Source organism: Nicotiana tomentosiformis, chromosome 8 (genome assembly GCF_000390325.3).
Source record: "Nicotiana tomentosiformis chromosome 8, ASM39032v3, whole genome shotgun sequence".
NCBI classification, from domain to species: Eukaryota; Viridiplantae; Streptophyta; class Magnoliopsida; order Solanales; family Solanaceae; genus Nicotiana; species Nicotiana tomentosiformis.
Genome location: NC_090819.1, coordinates 8,050,948 through 8,069,201, shown reverse-complemented (window position 1 = coordinate 8,069,201; position 18,254 = coordinate 8,050,948). Strand labels below are relative to the sequence as shown.

At 37.5% G+C, this 18,254-nt stretch overlaps 1 protein-coding gene across 1 annotated transcript; it reads right to left on the bottom strand.

Moving 5' to 3' along the window:
• Nucleotides 1-13,054: 13,054 nt before the first annotated feature.
• Nucleotides 13,055-13,906, bottom strand: LOC104100361 (vegetative cell wall protein gp1-like). The gene has a single exon (XM_009607574.1). The coding sequence runs from the start codon at nucleotides 13,904-13,906 to the stop codon at nucleotides 13,055-13,057; it is 852 nt and encodes a 283-aa protein (XP_009605869.1).
• Nucleotides 13,907-18,254: the final 4,348 nt, after the last annotated feature.

Sequence of the window (18,254 nt, the reverse complement as noted above, 5' to 3'; positions counted from 1 at the left end):
AGCTCCTAATCTCCGTGGCTGAGGACAGTGTAGGCCAACTCTGCACCGCCTTTATCTTCTTCGGGTTCATCTGAATACCCTCACTGGACACCACGTGCCCCAAGAATGCTACTGAACTGAGCCAAAACTCACATTTGGAGAACTTTGCATAAAGCTTCTCCTCCCTCAATCTCTGTAATACAATCTTCAAATGCTGAGCGTGCTCCTCCTTGCTACGAGAGTATACTAGGATGTCATCAATGAATACAACAATGAATGTGTCCAAATAGGGATGGAATACACTGTTCATCAAATGCATAAACGCTGTTGGGGCATTGGTCAGCTAAAAAGACATCACCAAGAACTCATAATGGCCATATCGGGTCCCTAAAGCTGTCTTGAGAATATCTGAATCTCGAATCTTCAGCTGGTGATAACCGAACCTTAAATCAATCTTGGAGAACACCCTCGCTCCCTGAAGCTGGTCGAATAAATCATCTATACAAGACAAAGGATACTTGTTCTTGACTGTGATCTTGTTCAACTGCTTGTAATCAATACACATTCTCATGGAACCATCCTTCTTCTTCACAAATAGAATCGGTACACCCCAAGGTGACACACTAGGCCGAATAGACCCCTTATCAAGGAGTTCCTGAAGTTGTTATTTCTATTCCTTCAACTCCGCCGGTGCCATACAATACGGTGGAATAGAAATGGGCTGAGTGCCCGATACCAAATCAATACCGAAGTCAATATCCCTGTCAAGCGGCATGCCCGGCAGGTCTGCAGGAAACATATCCGGAAAATCACGTACCACCAGAATAGAATCAATGGCAGGAGTCTTTGCACTAACATCTCTCACAAACGCCAAATAAGATAGACAACCATTCTCAACCATATATTGAGCCTTCAAATATGAAATCACCCTACTAGGTACATAATCTATAGAATCGCTCCACTCAACCCTCGAAAATCCTGGCATCGTCAACGTCACGGTCTTAGCGTGACAATCTAGAACAGCATGACATGGAGATAACCAATCCATACCCAATATCATATCAAAGTCAACCATACTGACCAGCAAAAGGTCCACTTGGGTCTCCAGACCCCTAATAGTCACCACACATGACTGATATGCGCGGTCCACAATAATAGTATCGCCCACAGGAGTAGATACATGAACAGATAAAACTAAAGACTCACGGAGCATATCCATAAAATGAGCGAAATACGAGGAAATATATGAATACGTGGAACCAGGGTAAAATAATCCAGAGGAATCTCTGTGACAAACTGAGACAATACCTGTAATCACAGCATCTGGTCTTGCAGGGAGGGCATAGAAACGGGCCTGACCACCCTCTGATCTGCCTCCCCCTCTCGGGTGACCCCTAGCTGACTAGGCTCCGTCACTAGCTGGCTGAGCTACACCCCTAGCTAGCTGGGCGGGTGGAGGAACTGGTGCTGGTGCCATCGGCCGAGTACTCCGATGTGGAGTCCCACACAATAGCCTAGGGCAATCTCTCATAATGTGACCAAAATCTCTGCATTTGAAACAACCCCTCCTCTGACGAAACTGCTGCTTCTGATGCCCAAAAGAACTACCCGAGGATACCTGAGCGGGCGGGGCATGATGAGAACTCTGCGCTAGTAGTGCGCTGAATGATGACTGGCCCTGCTGATGACTGTGATAACCATGTCCAGATGATGCACCACGGTGAAATGGCCGAGTTGTCTGAGCTTGTCTGAAATGACAACCTCTACCATGCTGGAATTGACCCCCAAAAGGAGCACCGCTGAATCCACCCTAAGCACGAGGCCTTTTGGCCTCTCTCTCATCCCTCTCCTGACCGCGAACTATCTCAATCTGCCGAGCAATGTCGACAACCTCATCAAAAGTTGCACCAGACACCCTCTCTCTGGTCATAAGCAATCGCAGCTGAAAAGTGAGACCATCTATAAACCTCATGATCCTCTCCCTGTCTGTGGGAACCAACCATATAGCATGACGGGCCAACTCTGAAAATCACATCTTATACTGCATCACAGACATATCACCTTGGCGAAGCTGCTCAAACTGTCTGCGCAGCTCCTCTCTGCGGGATTGAGGCACGAACTTTTCCAAAAAGACCACGGAGAATTGTTGCCACGTAAGGGGTGCTGTGCCAACAGGCCTACGCCTCTCATAAGTCTCCCACCATCTGAGTGCAGCCCCGGAAAACTGAAAAGTAGTGAATGAGACTCCACAAGTCTCCAGCATACTAGCAGTACGGAGTATCCTCTGACACCCGTCCAAGAAGTCCTGGGCATCCTCTCTCTCTCTGTGACACTGAAGGGTGGAGTCTCCCAAACCTCTCCAACCTACGCTAATCATCCTCAGGCATAGCAGGAACCACATAATCCTAAGCAGTTACAATCGGCTGGGCTAGTGGTGCCTCTGGTGTCTGGAGTCCCTGAACAACCTGCTTAGGTGTGCGAGCGGTGGGAGTCTGAGTGCCTCCCCCGGCCTGAGAAGTGGCTGCAGCCGATGAGATAGAGACTGCCTGAGCAAGGCCGGTACACGCTGTCAGAAACTGAGCTAAGGTCTCCTGGAGACCTGGAATCACATTAGGCACAGGTGGTGCCTGAGCTGGTGCATCAACAACTAGAACCTGGTCCTGATCTGGGACAACTGGTGGATCTGCAGGTACTGCCCTAGCTGTTGTACGGGCTGCACCTCTACCCCTACCACGGCCTCTACCGCGGCCTCGGCCTCTCGCGGAACTGGCTAGTGGTACTGGTGGCTGGCCCTCCTGACCGGTAGCACGAGTCCTCACCATTTGTGAGAGAATGAAACAACATGTGTTTAATTACCATAATAAACAGAATCGCACGACAAGAAACCAAGAATGTGGAATTTTCCTAAGGGTTATACATCCTCTCGAATATAAGTACAAACGTCTCCGTACCGATCCGCAAGATTCTACTAACCCGCTCATGACTCGTGAGACCTATGTAACCTAGGGCTCTGATACCAACTTGTCACGACCCAAAACCTAACCCGTCGTGATGGCGCCTATCGTGGTACTAGGCAAGTCGACCTTTCCAAAACTCTTTCAAAATTTAACAGAATTGAATTAAGACATTTAAAATATCCGGAGTTTTCATAAATACGGGGTAAAATCCAAATAAAAACATAAGTGCAGAAAACAAATAGCCTGACATAAGGGTGTCACTAAGGCATGAGCATCTAGATAACCAAACTAATACAATCAGTGTCTAAGTATCAATACAAGACAGAAAGAAATATAAAATGAGAGACAAGATCCTGCGGACTCCGATAGCTACCTCGTAGTCTCCGTAACTCGATCACGCCAGAACTCAACGACCTCCGTGATCAAACACACATGGATCTGCACATGAAGTGCAGTGTGTAGCATGAGTACAAACAACTCAGCAAGTAACAGAAATAAATAAGCAACTGAGAAGCAATGACGAGCTATGCAGTACAGTTCATTTTAAAAATTTTAAGTAAAGAGTGAACATGCTTTCTAATCCTGTGGTATAAGTCAATTCAGTTCGCGCTCATGTAAAACAGATATGAATCTCCCAAAAATTTCACAACAACAACAGAAAACAACTAAGTGCAACAATAAATAAAAGCAAGTATAGCCTCTCAAGGCAGCAGTCACTCAACCCATCTCAACAGCTCACACTCTCGGCTCTCAGCCCTCAATACACACTCTCAATAGGTACCTGTGCTCACTGGGGGTGTTCAGACTCATGAGGGACTCCTACATCCCAAGCCCTATAAGCACGGACAACTCACGTGCTGCACGGCAGATAACTCATGTGCTATAATATCATATATGGATCCGCACGGATAACTCACATGCTGCACGGACAACTCACGTGCCATAGTATAAATATAAGGATCCGCACGGACAACTCACGTGATGCACAGATAAATCACGTGCCATAGAACAATACCTCACAACCAGGCCTTCGGCCTTACTCAATCATGAACCTCTCTGGTCTCATAGCTCTCAATAGAGAAAGGGAAAGTAGCCCAAATCAAAGTGTTACAGTATATCATCAGGGAAAAAAAAATAACAGAGACTAAAGTAAACATGTACAGGAATCACTATGACTGAGTATAACCACCATGAGCAGGAATATAGCCTAAGCATGATTTCTAACATGAAAACAGTCAAGTTCTAGTAGAGAGGAATGCATATAAACACAATTAAAGGCTATTAGACTTCACAGTCTTCCGGGACGGACCAAGTCTCAATCCCTCACGGCGTACACCCACACGTCCGTCACCTGGCATGGGTGCCACCTCCAAACAGTCACATCATACCAAACTCCGGGTTTCATACCCTCAAAACTAGATTTAAAACTGTTACTTACCTCAACAGTGTAGAACTCCTACTCGAGAATGCTCTTTCCTTTCGAACCGGCCTCCAAATAACCCGAATCTAGCCACAAGCAATAAAATACGATCAATATGAGCTAAAAGAATAAATCCCATAAGGAAAATACCAATTTATAGGCCAAAACCCGAAATTCACTCAAACCCGGCCCCCGGGCCCACGTCTCAAAATCTGACAAAAGTCACAAAACCCAAAAGACCATTCACTCCCGAGTCTACCCATACTAAATTCACCACAATCTGACCTCATTTGGTCCCTCAAATCCCCAAATTACTCTCTCCAAAATCCCAAGCACTAACCCCTTATTTCACTCCAAAAATACTACTAATTAGGCGAGCAATTAATGGAAAAACACCATAGCTAATGATAATAGAGCTCAAGAAACTTACCTCAGTGAATACCCTTGAATCCCCTTCAAAAATCACTCCAAAAGCTCCAAAAACCGACTTGAAAATGGTGGAAATGAACCAAAATTCGCAAAGTGTTCAATTTATAGTTTCTACCCAGGTCTTTCGCACCTGCGGCCTAATATGCGCACCTGTGGTGCCGCATCTGCGCAAGAATCTCCGCACCTGCGGAAAATCAATAAAACCCAAATCAATAAAACCCCCGACTTCGCATCTGCGCTCCATATCCGCATCTATGACCACGCAGGTGCGAAAAAGACCTCGCACCTGTGGCCACTGCCTGACCTCCTCACTTCCGCTTCTGCGGGCATCTATCCGCATCTGCGGACTCGCAGATGCGACCTCACCTACGCACCTGCGGACCCAGCCTACCTCAACACTGTCCGCACCTACGAACTCTCACGTGCACCCGCGACCTCGCACCTGCGACTCCCCCTCCGCAGGTGCGAAAATATCAGTAGCAGTAGCTTCAGCTGCATTTTCCAACTTCAAACGATTCGTTAAACACCTGGAATCACCCCGAGCCCCTCGGGACCTCAACCAAACATACCAATAAGTCATATATCAACATACAAACTTAATCGAACCTTCGAAATACTCAAAACAACATCAAAACACCAAATTACCCTCGGATTCAAGCCTACGAACTTCTAAACTTTCAAATTCGACAACCGATGTCGAAACCAACCAAACCACATCCAAATGACCTCAAACTTTACTCACATATCACAAATGACACCACGAACCTACTCCAACTTCCGAAAATCTATTCCGACCCGATATCAAATTTTTCACTGCCGACCGAAATTGCCAAATTTCCAACTTTTACCAATTCAAGCCTAATTCCACTACAGACCTCCAAATCATATTCCGGATGCGCTCCTAAGTTCAAAATCACCTAACGAAGCTAATGGAACCATCTGAATTCAAATATGAGAGCGTTTACACATAAGTCAACATCTGGTTGAATTTTCCAACTTAAGCTTCTACTTTTGAGACTAAGTGTCTCAATCCACTCTGAAACCACTCCGGGCCCGAACCAACTAACCCGGTATATCATAATATAGCTGAAAAGCACAAAAGGAAGCAGAAATGGAGGAAACGGGGCTATAACTCTCGAAACAACCGGCCGGGTCGTTACAATAGTACACGTAAATCTATGAATCTTGCTGAATTCCTATTTTATGACCCTAAAATGCCAAAAATGAGAAACAGTAAAGGCAAGCGATTGCTATTGTTCATTAGGGCAGTTTTTATGGTCTCGCAAAAGTTTATGTGATTCGGAGCTGGTCGCTTGGATTCATACAAATGGCACGAACTATAGCGTACGAAAATCAAGGAATCGTGCTGAATTCCTATTTTATGGCCATAAAATGCCAAAAAATGAGGAACAATCATGACAAAGTGGTGGCTACTATTCCTTAGGTCATTGTTTGTAGAATTTCAGGCGATTCGGAGTTGGTAGCCTGAATTCATGCAGATGGCATGGACATATAGCACATGAAAATCTGAGAATCGAACTGAATTTCCGTTTTATGGCTCTAAAATGCCAAAAAACGAGGAACGGTCCTGAAAAAGCAGTGACTATTGTTCAATAGGCCATTTTTATGGTCCCGTAAATATTTAGGTGATACGGAGCCTGTCGCCCGAATTCATATATATGGCGTAGACTATAGCACACGAAAATCTATGAATCGTGCTAAATTCCTATTTAATGGCCCTAAAATGCTAAAAAGCGAGAAATGGCCATGGAAATGCAATGACTATATTTCGTTAGGTCGTTTTTATGGTCTCGCAAAATTTTAGGCGGTTCAAAGCTGGTCGTCCGAATTCATGCAGATTGCGTGAACTATAGCACACAAAAATTTAGGAATTGTTGAATTCCTATTTTATGGCCCTAAAATGTTAAAAACAATGATAAACGGTCATGGAAAAATGATGACTATTGTTCGTTAGATCATTTTGGATGTTCCCGTGATTCAAGGTCGGTCGCCCGAATTCATGTAGATGATGTGGACTCTAGCACACGAAAATTTAAGAATCGTATTGAATTCCTGTTTTATGGACCTAAAATGTTAAAAAGAGGAACGATCATGGCGAAACAATAACTATTTTTCATTAGGTCGCTTTGGATGGTCCCGTAAATTTTTAGGTGATTCGGAACTGGTCGCCCGAATTCATGATGGTGTGAATTATGCATACAAAAATCTGAAAATCGTGCTGAATTCTTGTTTTATGGCCTTAAAATACCAAAAAATGAGGAACATTCATGGTGAAGCGATGACTATTATAGTATTATTGAGTAGATCGCTTTTTATAGTCCCGCAATATTTTAGTCCATTCGGAGTTGGTCACCTGAATTCATGCAGATGGTGTGAACTATAGCACACGAAAATCTGAGAATTGTGTTGAATTCCTGTTTTATGACCCTAAAATTCCAAAAAAGGAGAAACAATCATGGCGAAGCGATGACTATTGTTCATTAGGTCATTTTACGGTCCCGTGAAATTTTAGTCGATTTGGAGTTGGTCGCCCTAATTCATAAAGTTGATGTGGACTAATAGTAGGCTTGTTCATGGATCAGATTGGATCGGATTTGACATATTTTGGACTATAATTTCGGATTTGGTAAATTGCAATCTGAATCCAACCCAAATTAAATTCGGTTCGGATAGGATTTTGATATTGGAATCAGATAAATATTTCGGATTACGGTTCAGATTGTAAGCCTTATATATTAAGATACTAAAATAAATGACTTTAGGTATAACTAGCTATAACTAACAAGTCATACACAACAATCTACACAATTACTCAAATCTTTTATGATAAGAAAACTATGTAAGATCACAACACACTTGGATTGAGAAACAGGCAAAATCACATCCGTTTCAACCATCACATACCTAGCTAGAACAAAAATATAAGAACATGATTAACCTCACTTGTGTTTCTCAGCAAAAAAACTCAGAGAAACAAGACTTGTCCAAATTTCTTACTAATTGCTGTCAAATAATGAAATATATTTTGATGCTCTTACTGTCTAAACAACTTCTCCTATTATTTTGCACAAGACAATCAACATCAAGTATTGTTGCAAATTTCTCAACTAGCATTAGACCCTATTGAGAGCCTTCATTTATGTCGATATATGTTATTCATGAAAGAATATGAGAGAAATAAGACAAATGAAACCTAGATTTATCTCATGGCATCCTCAATTTTATATGTAGACCCTATATTTCGGATTTCGGATCGGTTCAGATTTAAATTAAGCCAACCCGTATCCGATCTGACATCCAAAATAATTAAATCTTTAATCCGAAATCTGATCCAAAGAGTTGAAATTTGATCTGAAATAATCCGCATAACACGGATCGGTTCGGATTTTCGGTTTGACCCAAATAATGCACAGTCCTAGACTACATCACGCGAAAATTTGAGAATTGTGTTGAATTCTATTTTTATGACCCTAAAATGTCAAAACACGAGGAAAGGTCATGGAAAAATGATGACTATTGTTCATTAGGTCGTTTTGGATGGTCTCACAATTTTTTAGGCGATTCGGAGCCGGTCGACCGAATTCATGCAGATGGCGTGGACATATAGCACACGAAAATCTAGAAATCGTATTGAATTTTTTTTATGGCCTCAAAATACCAAAAGACGAGGAACATTCATAGAGAAGTGATGAGTATTTTTTATCAGGTCATTTTTATTGTCCTGTAAAATTTTAGCCGGCCACCCGTGTTCATGCAGATAGCATGAACTATAGCACACAAAAATCTAAAAATCGTGCTGAATTCTTATTTTATGACCCTAAAATTCCGCAAAACGAGGAACGATCATGGTGAAGCGATGCCTATTGTTATGGTACCGCAAATATTTAGGTGATTCGGAGCCGATCGCCTGAATTCATGCAGATGGCGTGAACTATAGCACACAAAAATCAAGGAATCGTGCTAACTTCCTATTTTATGGCCCTAAAATACCACAAAAAAAAGTAACGGTCACGTCAAATCGATGATTATTGTTCATTAATTTATTATGAACCCGCAAAATTTTAGGCGATTCAAAGCCAGTTGCCCGAATTCTTGCATATGATGTGCGTTATACCACACAAAATTTGGGAATCGTAATAAATTCTTATTTTATTGTTCTAAAATGCCAAAAAATAAGGAATGATCATGGAGAAGCGATGACTATTGTTCATTATGTTATTTTATATGGTCCCCCAAATATTAAGCGGTTCAGAGCATGTCGATCAAATTCATGCAGATGGCGTATAGCCCACGAAAATCTGGGAATCGTGCTGCTGTTTTATGGCCCTAAAATGTCAAAAAGTAAGAAATGGTCATGGCAAAGCGATGACTATTGTTTATTGAGTCATTTTTATGGTCCCGTATAATTTTAGGCTATTCGAAGCCGATTGCCCGAATTCATGTAGGTGGCATGGACTATAGCACACGAAAATCTGGGAATCGTACTGAATTCTTATTTTATGGCCCTAAAATGCCAAAACACGAGAAACGGTCATGGCGAAGCGATGACTGTTATTCATTACGTAGTTTTAGACGGTCCCGCAAATTTTTAGGCGATTCGAAGTCCGTCGCCCGAATTCATGCAGATGGCATGGACTATAACACACAAAAATCTGGAAATCATCTGAATTTCTATTTTATGGCCAAAAATGCCAAAAAACGAGGAACAGACATGGCGAAGTGATGACTATAGCACATGAAAATTTAGGAATCGTGTTGAATTCCTGTTTCGATGCCCTAAAATGCCAAAACAACGAACGTTAATGGCGAAATGATTACTATTGTTCATTAGGTCATTTTTTATAGTGTCGCAACATTTTTGACGATTGGTAGCCGGATAGTACTTAAAAATCTGGAAATCATGTTGAGTTCCTGTTTTATGGCTTTAAAATAATAACAAATGAGGAATGATCATGGTGAAGTGATGACTATTGTTTATTAGGTTATTTTTTATGGTCCCGCATATTTTAGGCGATTCGGAGCCGGGCGCCCAGATTCATGCAGCTGACGTGAATTATTGCACACGAAAAATCTGTGAATCGTGTTGAATATTTGTTTTGTGTCCCTAAAATCCCAAAAAATTAGGAACAATCATGGTGAATTGATGACTTTTGTTCATTAGGTCATTTTTTATTGTCCCGCAAATTTTAGGCGATTCGGAGTCGGTCGCCCAAATTTATGCAGATGGTGTGGACTATAGCACACGAAAATCTGGAAATTATGTTGAATAATAGCGCCCTAAAATACCAAAAAATAGTAACGGACATGGCGAATCGATGACTATTGTTCATTATATCATTTTTTATGATCCCACAAATGTTTAGGTGATTCGGTGTCGGTCACCCGAATTTATGCAGACGACGTGGACTATAGCACAGGAAAATCTTAGAATCGTGTTGAATTCTTGTTTCATAGCCCTTGAATGCCAAAAAAACAGGGAACGACCAATATAAGCGATGACAATTGTTCATTAGGTTATTTTTTATGATCCCGCAAAATTTTAGGCGATCAGAGCCGATCACCCGAATTCATGCAGATTGCGTGGACTATAGCACATGAAAAATTGGAGTCGTCTACAAATTTGTGGTCCCATTCGAAATGACCTAATGAACAATAGTCATTGCTTTTCTATAGGATTTTTTTGACGGACTCTGATTTGCCTGATATTTTGTAGGTCCATAGAAAACAACATAGCGACCAATACTTATTGCTTTGCAATGACTATAGAGTTATATTATGGCGTTTCAGGATCATGTAATACTAATTTGTGATTATACCCACCTTTTCATGTGTATTAGTCCATATTGATTTTGTAGAACTTTATTCACAGACTCTGATTGGCTTGAAATTTTGTAGGTCCATAGGAAATGACTTAGTGATCAATACTCGTTGCTTTGCCATGACTTTCAGTTCATTTTATGGCATTTCGGGGTTATGCAACATAAATTTATGATTATATCTACTTTTTTGTGTGTATTAGTACATGTTGATCTTGTAAAAGATAAATTTAACAGATTCCGATTGACCTTAAATTTTGTAGGTCGTAGAAAACGGCCTAGTGACCAATGTTTCCCATGGACCTACGAAATTCCGGGTAAATGAGAAGCCCGCAAAAAAAAATCAACAAAATTAGTACTAGCGATCATACATCTACCAAACATTCTTTATCACAGTTTGATCGAAATTTATAAATTAAGCCCTAATGAAATGAAGTCAATAAAATTAAATTAAGGACATCTGTGTGATAGTGAAACTTGGAAGTTGAAAGATTGTTGCGTTTATGACATAAAATGAGAACCATCCAAAAGGAATATATCTTTGTTCCTATTTGAGCCTATGATCGAAGACTTTTGTTGTCTTGCCGTCAAACAACGCATCATTAGCTGTCTCCTAGATGTCACACCGAAATCCCAATGAAATGTGTCATATTGAATTCCTTGTACGACTCATTTTTAAATTTTACATCCGGTGTTCCCTTTACAGTATTTTTATTGGAATCCCACTGACAACCGGTTTCGACAAACTTTTTTATTTTTATTTTGTTTTGGCTAAAAATGCTTTTGACAAAAAATTAAGATGTTTGGTCAAGAGTTTAGAAGGAAAAAAATAATTTTGAGAAAAAACAAAAATAATTTTTGAGAAGCAAAAAAATATAACTTCTCTTCAAAAGCACTTTTCTGAGAAGTACTGTTGAGAAAAATATATTTAGAAGCAGTTTTCAAAAGTTTTGCCAAACACTAATTACTGCTCAAAAGTATTTTTCAAATTAATTAACCAAATACAAATCGATTCTCACCAAAAATACTTTTTTGAAAAGCACTTCTGAAAAAAATACTTCTCAAAATAAACAGAGTTTAGAAGTTTGGCCAAACAAACTATAACTTCGGTTCGCATTGCATAAGGCCAATTAAAGAGTGACTAGTTTTCTATTAGACTTTTCTTTATTCGTAGGGCACAAATTCAAAATTTCTCGTTAAGAGCAAAAAGATCTTATTCATCTCACCGTAACTTTTTGTGATGCACAACTCATACTAAGATGTGGTGCACTAGATGAGACCCTTGTTCCATTAATCATAGGTTTTTAGTTCGAGCCCTAAGTATAGAAAAATTCTTAGTAGTGAACGCTTCCTCCCGAATGGGGTCATACGCGATGCGAATTCAGATATACTCGTGCTTCAATGCGGGTACCAGATACTGAGTTGGAAATCCAAAAAAGTAATGTATCCCACATGAATTTATATGCATTTTTCACAATATAATGTACCCAAAAGAACAAAGAAATTTTTGACAATTGAAACCAAAAACCGTGTACTCCGTTTATCCTTTACTATAGAAAACAAATAATATGGTTGTTGAATTAATTACACATTTATTCTTATTATTAAGCTGGAGTGAATGACTTCAACCAATCAACTCTGATTAATAAACCCTCAATTAATTCACATCAGTTATATAAATCATCTATGCAGCTAAATTTTAAAGAAGATTCATTATGTTATACTCCTAATTAGTTTTACATTGATGGTAAACTTCCCTAAGACAAAAAAGAAACAAAGAATATATTATACATGAATTACACATATATTACATATTCATTGCTTTTAGTTTAACTGATTGAATGAACAACTATTTAGATTAATTCTTCCGGAAAAACAAAGGCTCCGCTAACCAAAATAGGTGGAGAAATATGTAGCTTTTTACTTATTTATAACAACAACAACAACAACAACATACCCAAAATGTTCTCATAAATAGGGTTTGGGAAAGCAGTCCTTATTCCTATCTTGTGAATGTAGAAAAACTGTTTCCGAAAGACCGTCGGCTCAATACAACAACTTCATAACAGTTACGAGAGAGAACTATAGCAAACGAAATGTAATGACCAGAAAATAAAACGAATCAAAGAGAACCTCAAGTAAAAAAAAAATATCGATATAAAAATAAGGAACACAAGGATAACATTGGTACAACAACAAGGGAAGGAAATACATGTGTGAAAAGGAAATAAACTCAACTACTAATTAATCTATAATCCTAATTTTCGACCGCTACACCGTTCTATCAAAGGTTAGCTTTTTACTTAAAGAATAAAAAATATTACAACAACAAAGGGAATTCTTTTGGTTTGTTTAAACTTGAAAAATTAATCCACCAAAATGAAACTAACTACGTATAGATAAAATCATAAAAATTGAGCCTTTACAAATACTCAAATTACTATTGCAGTCCATATAGCAAGCCCACTTAGCAAAATTGGCACCTCGAATTTTGAAGTTGCAGCAAAAATATCAGCCACCGGTGGCCGTGAGCTCTCCGGCGTGAACCTAGCCGGTGCCGGAATCGGCGGACTACTATCTAAAGAAAACATCTCCGGTGCCTCAGATGGAGTCATAAAAGAACTTGCCGGAATTTGCGCTGTTTCAGGTGAAGCTGCCGGAGGAGTGTTCACCGGAGTTTCAATTGCTGGCGGAGGAGTAACGGCAGATGGAATCGGAGTAGTCCAAGTGGATAATGGAGTGGCTGCCGGCGAAATGAGTGTCGTCGCTGGGGAGTATGCCGGCGGAGCGGACGGTCTCCTTTTAGGACGCTCCGGCACTGGTAATGATGTAGGAGTGTTCCCCGGAGTGACTGCCGGCGAAATGACTGTCATCGGCGGAGTTGTAGGAGGAGAAAATCCCGGCGAGACAGACCCTTTACGAGACGCCGGCAATGGTGACGATGCCTGAGGGGATAATGCCGGAATGCTCACCGGCGTTTCAGAAGTCGTCGCAGATGGTAACGGAGCAGGCGAATTGGATGTCGACGGCGGAGTTCTTGTCGGAGACTGTATCGGCGAAGCAAACGGACTAGTTTTAGGAGACGCCGTAATTGCCGGAGAAATTTCCGGAGTGAGCGGAGACTTGTAAGGCGAAACATGAGGACTCTCCGGAGTAGAGACCGGAGAAGAAACTGGGGAATGAGATTTCGCCGGCGGCGATGGGGAAGGTCCATTTCTGATGTGGGCCCCATCGGAGTTTATCACATAAAACAGCGAAAAAGCAATTGCAAATACTCTATACATTTTTACAGTTAAGTTAAACAAAGAATTAAAAAAAGAATCGATAATTACTAATGTTTTCATCTGATTTCTGATGATTAAAATAGCAAACTTGAAAACTAAACGTTGCAATTTTATCGGAAAGAAAAACAAAACTAAACGTTGCAATGCTTAGTTTTTAAAAAGCATTTAAGTCAAATATATCTCTCTTTCTATTAAATTTATATTTTATATAGAATAGAATAAGCAAAGAAATATTATGATGACAAGTGGCTTAACATTAAATTGACATATATAAAATTTTTGGACAATTCTCTAACTTTGTTGGAGTTTCAAATTTAGTTTAAAAAATGTGAAGGACCAATTTTTATTTTCAGAATTAAAAATTTTAGAATTTTGAATTTTTCTAAAAAATAACTGATTTTATATGGTACATTATAAGAAATCAACTTCTCCTGTAAACCGTTCAAAATACTCCCGCTCTTGCTAATCAGTTCAGTTTCATCCATGGCGAACCAATTTCTCTTCTACACCATCTTTCAAATGTAATTCGTATGAGAGCAACATATGCAAAATAATGACAGGTAGAGAAGTTCTTTTTCTATAGCTTAACTATTATCAATTACTATACAATTATATATCTTCTGTATTATGTGTTAGTCTGATTACACAATCCGAAACCAAAAGTGGGCTATATAAATGGTTTCATGACTGCGCCGCCATTCCATAATCAGAGCCAGAAAATGGAAAAATAGAATCCTAATACAACACCCACTGCTACTTGATTTAATGTGTGAAGGTGTTGTGAAACTCGTAACCATGACTGTAAAGTGAAAAACAAGAAAACTTGTATTATTTTCTGAACCAGCCTTAGATTGAACTGTCATATACAGAAAAATCACTAAGGTGCAATTCAATCCACACTTACAAAGCAGGAGCCCATTGCAAAGATAAGGGCACCAATGACTGCAGTGGAAATGTTGAACCACTATGTCAAACAACAAGAAAAATGAGAACTAAAAATGAATTATCTCATTAGCACACAACCATAATTTTACAGGAAATCCAAGAAGAGATGACAAGAAAATTCAAAGTATATATATAAGTAAATTCACACTCTTCTAAATTTTTTTTGCAGTTCCTAATTTTGCATTTAGTTGGGTGGACAACAATGATACATTTGTGGCTGGGAATGTGGCAACCATTGTTGTCAAAGTTATGGAGATTTTGATCCTAGAAAATTCAAGCACCCTTGGAATCCCAACATCAGTGTCAATGTGCGGATTATTGATGATCACTTTAATGTCTTTGATTTTCCATGCATTTTCAAGTCACCTCAGGTTTTCTTATTCACTAAATCCTGTTATTCATTGTTGACTATAGAGCATGGATTCGACCAATTAAACATATACTCCATTATTTGGGATAGGGGCTTAGTTATTGTTGTTGTTGTTGGAGTATATAAGCATTCGGTAGAGCAATTTTTGTTTGGATTAATTTGATAGGCTCCACATGAATATTGGTCTAATGAAGTTAATGGCAAATATGTTGCAGCCACACACTGTAAACTTAAAGTTAAAGTCATTAGCTTTTTATCCTATCATATGTTTCTTAATTAATTAAACATACATAAAGGTATCATTTATCCATCTGCAAGTGTGGTGTCATGGAACGGAGAGAGTGAGTTTGTAGCAGGGATGAAAGCTTCCGTTATGATTCTTTCTAAAGATGCATTTGGGAATAACATCTCTTCAACAAGCTAAGTGAAGGACTGGACTCTTACAATTTTACATTGTATGTATCAATTTTCAATGGTTCCATCGCAACTATGCTCAATTTCACCAATAACGGATGGGATATATATGGTTATCTCAAAATAAAGTTTGTTGTAGCTACAATTGGAAGTCTTTTACTTCATGTAGAAGGAAAAAGACATGTATTAGTTTTATAATAAACTTAGTTAGGTTAGTTAATAATTGGTTATTCTTTTTAAATTAAATAAAAAATAATTAAATTTCTATATATTTTTAAGAAAACTTTTATAAAAAAATGAGAAAAAGTATTTAATTAAATAAATTCAGTGTAGAGATATATAAAATGATAAGACTATTTATCTTTTGAGATGAGAAAGTTTTTTAATAATAATTCACATGGTCATGCTATATGGATAGTTCATGTAACTAAAAATATTATAATAGATAAAAATAAAGACAAAAACATAAACGATAATTCCAAGAAATAAATAAAACATATATAGATATAGGTTAAATTTTTATGTAGTAATTATAAAAAAAATAAACTTTCATATTAAATACAAATGGGAAGGATAATTAAATTTAATTGAGATTATATATAATGTGATTCTATGAGAAAATTATACAGGCTAAAGTCAAGTTAAATTTAAATAATAATACAAATTATATTCTATTAAACCGGTAATTTAATTAAAATTTATATAAAAATTAAATAATATTAAGTAATGGATAATATAATTAGATAAGCAAAGAACAAAAAAAATTATATAATTTTGTGGAAAAATATAAGACTTATAATTAAAATTATCATGAGAAATGTCGTACATACACATAACTAAAATAATAATAAACAAAGAGTCATAAAGAAAGAATACCCAAAACAATAATCAAGTGATAGCATGAAAACGTATATACAAATACTCATGTAGAAAATTTTTGTTAATAAATAGAACTCAATTCATAATAAAAATACAAAATATAAATATATTATTATGATAATTATACATAAGATAAGCATACAAAATTTATAACACAAAATAATGATTATTAGAAATATTGGTAGATTTTAAAAAAAAATAATAAAAAGTTTATCTCTTTATACTTTTAATGAATTCAAAATTATAATTTATTAAAAATATATTACATTATTTAAATTTTCAGTAAAATATAAATAAGAAAAAACTAATTAAATATTACAGTAGAAAAGAAAGTATAAAAAGAGGGGAATAAACATAATTTTAGGATATTTATACTTTAAATTAATTAAAATAATTAAAAAATAATTAAATAACACTCAAAACGATTATTGATAAATTTAGACAATTCAATAATTTTGATCAGCGTAACACAAGTTAAGAAGAAAAAAATGTTCCCAGAGTGAAAATATATATTCATGTTATATTAAAAGAAAAGAAGTATCAAAATATTAAGCAAATTGACAAGTTAATAGAAAGTCACAGTAGTAAATGCATAATAATAAGTAATGATCATCAATGATCATTACTTAGCACCATTGCAATCATCAATGAATTCACATCCACCCAATTGTTACTAATTAATTCATTACAAAATTTCTACAACACCCAATAATCTAGTTTAAGTATTAATAGGCCCAGGTATAATATTTTTCCACCGGTGCTATCCTTGTGCTATAAGTCTTTAGCTCACTGGTTTGTTAAAATTCGATACAGTATTTTTTCACTAGTGCTATCCCTGTTCTATAAGGCTTTAGCTCACTGGTTTGCTAAAATTTTCAGCTTCTCTCCTGTGCTATAGTTGCGCTATGGGGAGATAGCTCACTGTATTTTCTTTAGTCTTATTGCTTTGAAATTAACATTCAAGAGTTCCCCATTATTACATCACTCAAATATTAATAAATAATTATCCCCAAGTATTCAAATAACTTTATCCACTCTAATAATTCTCATGTGGTTTGTGTCTAAATTAAATTATATTCCTAAACTCGAAATTACTCGAATTAGCAATAAAATTTTACGATGGCTAAGACACTCAAAAAAAGGTTAGCCGGGTCGTTACACTTGGAGACTACAAAGTGAACCCACATAATTTTTTTTATTGCAACTTGGTTAGTGATTGGTTGCTTAATCCAAAATCCGAATGTGCTACATTTGTGTTTGGATAGCATGTCGTGGTTAGAAGAGAACTTGGAGCTAAAAGACAATTAAATTAAGGTTGGATATTGTTGATTTGTGGCAGTAAAAATATTCACTAATTTAGCAAATTTCTTATGATTTTCATTTTTCAAATCTCTTTTTCCCTTACTTATCTTCTTCTTTTTGTTTGGTCATGATTATAAGAAAGTAACGAGTATCCAAATATGGAATTGTAAATTATGTTTTACTATTGAAGTCTTCATCTTTCTTATATCTTTTTTTTTTTTTTTTGTAACTGTTCCTTCTCTTTTCACATTTTTCTTTTGTGTTTTCCCCTATTTCTTCTTCTTTGTTTCTTTATGTAGAGTAAAATACTGGAGAAAACCATTCCAATTTTGTACGTTATGCCTATAAAAGGTAAAGTTTCAACTTAATATTCCAGATGATCATTGAGCAGTTGTGGTATATATATATATATATATATATATATATATATATATATAT

Excerpts from the sequence above, each read along its gene's own strand:
- LOC104100361 (XM_009607574.1), bottom strand. The coding sequence starts at position 13,906 with ATGTATAGAGTATTTGCAATTGCTTTTTCGCTGTTTTATGTGATAAAC.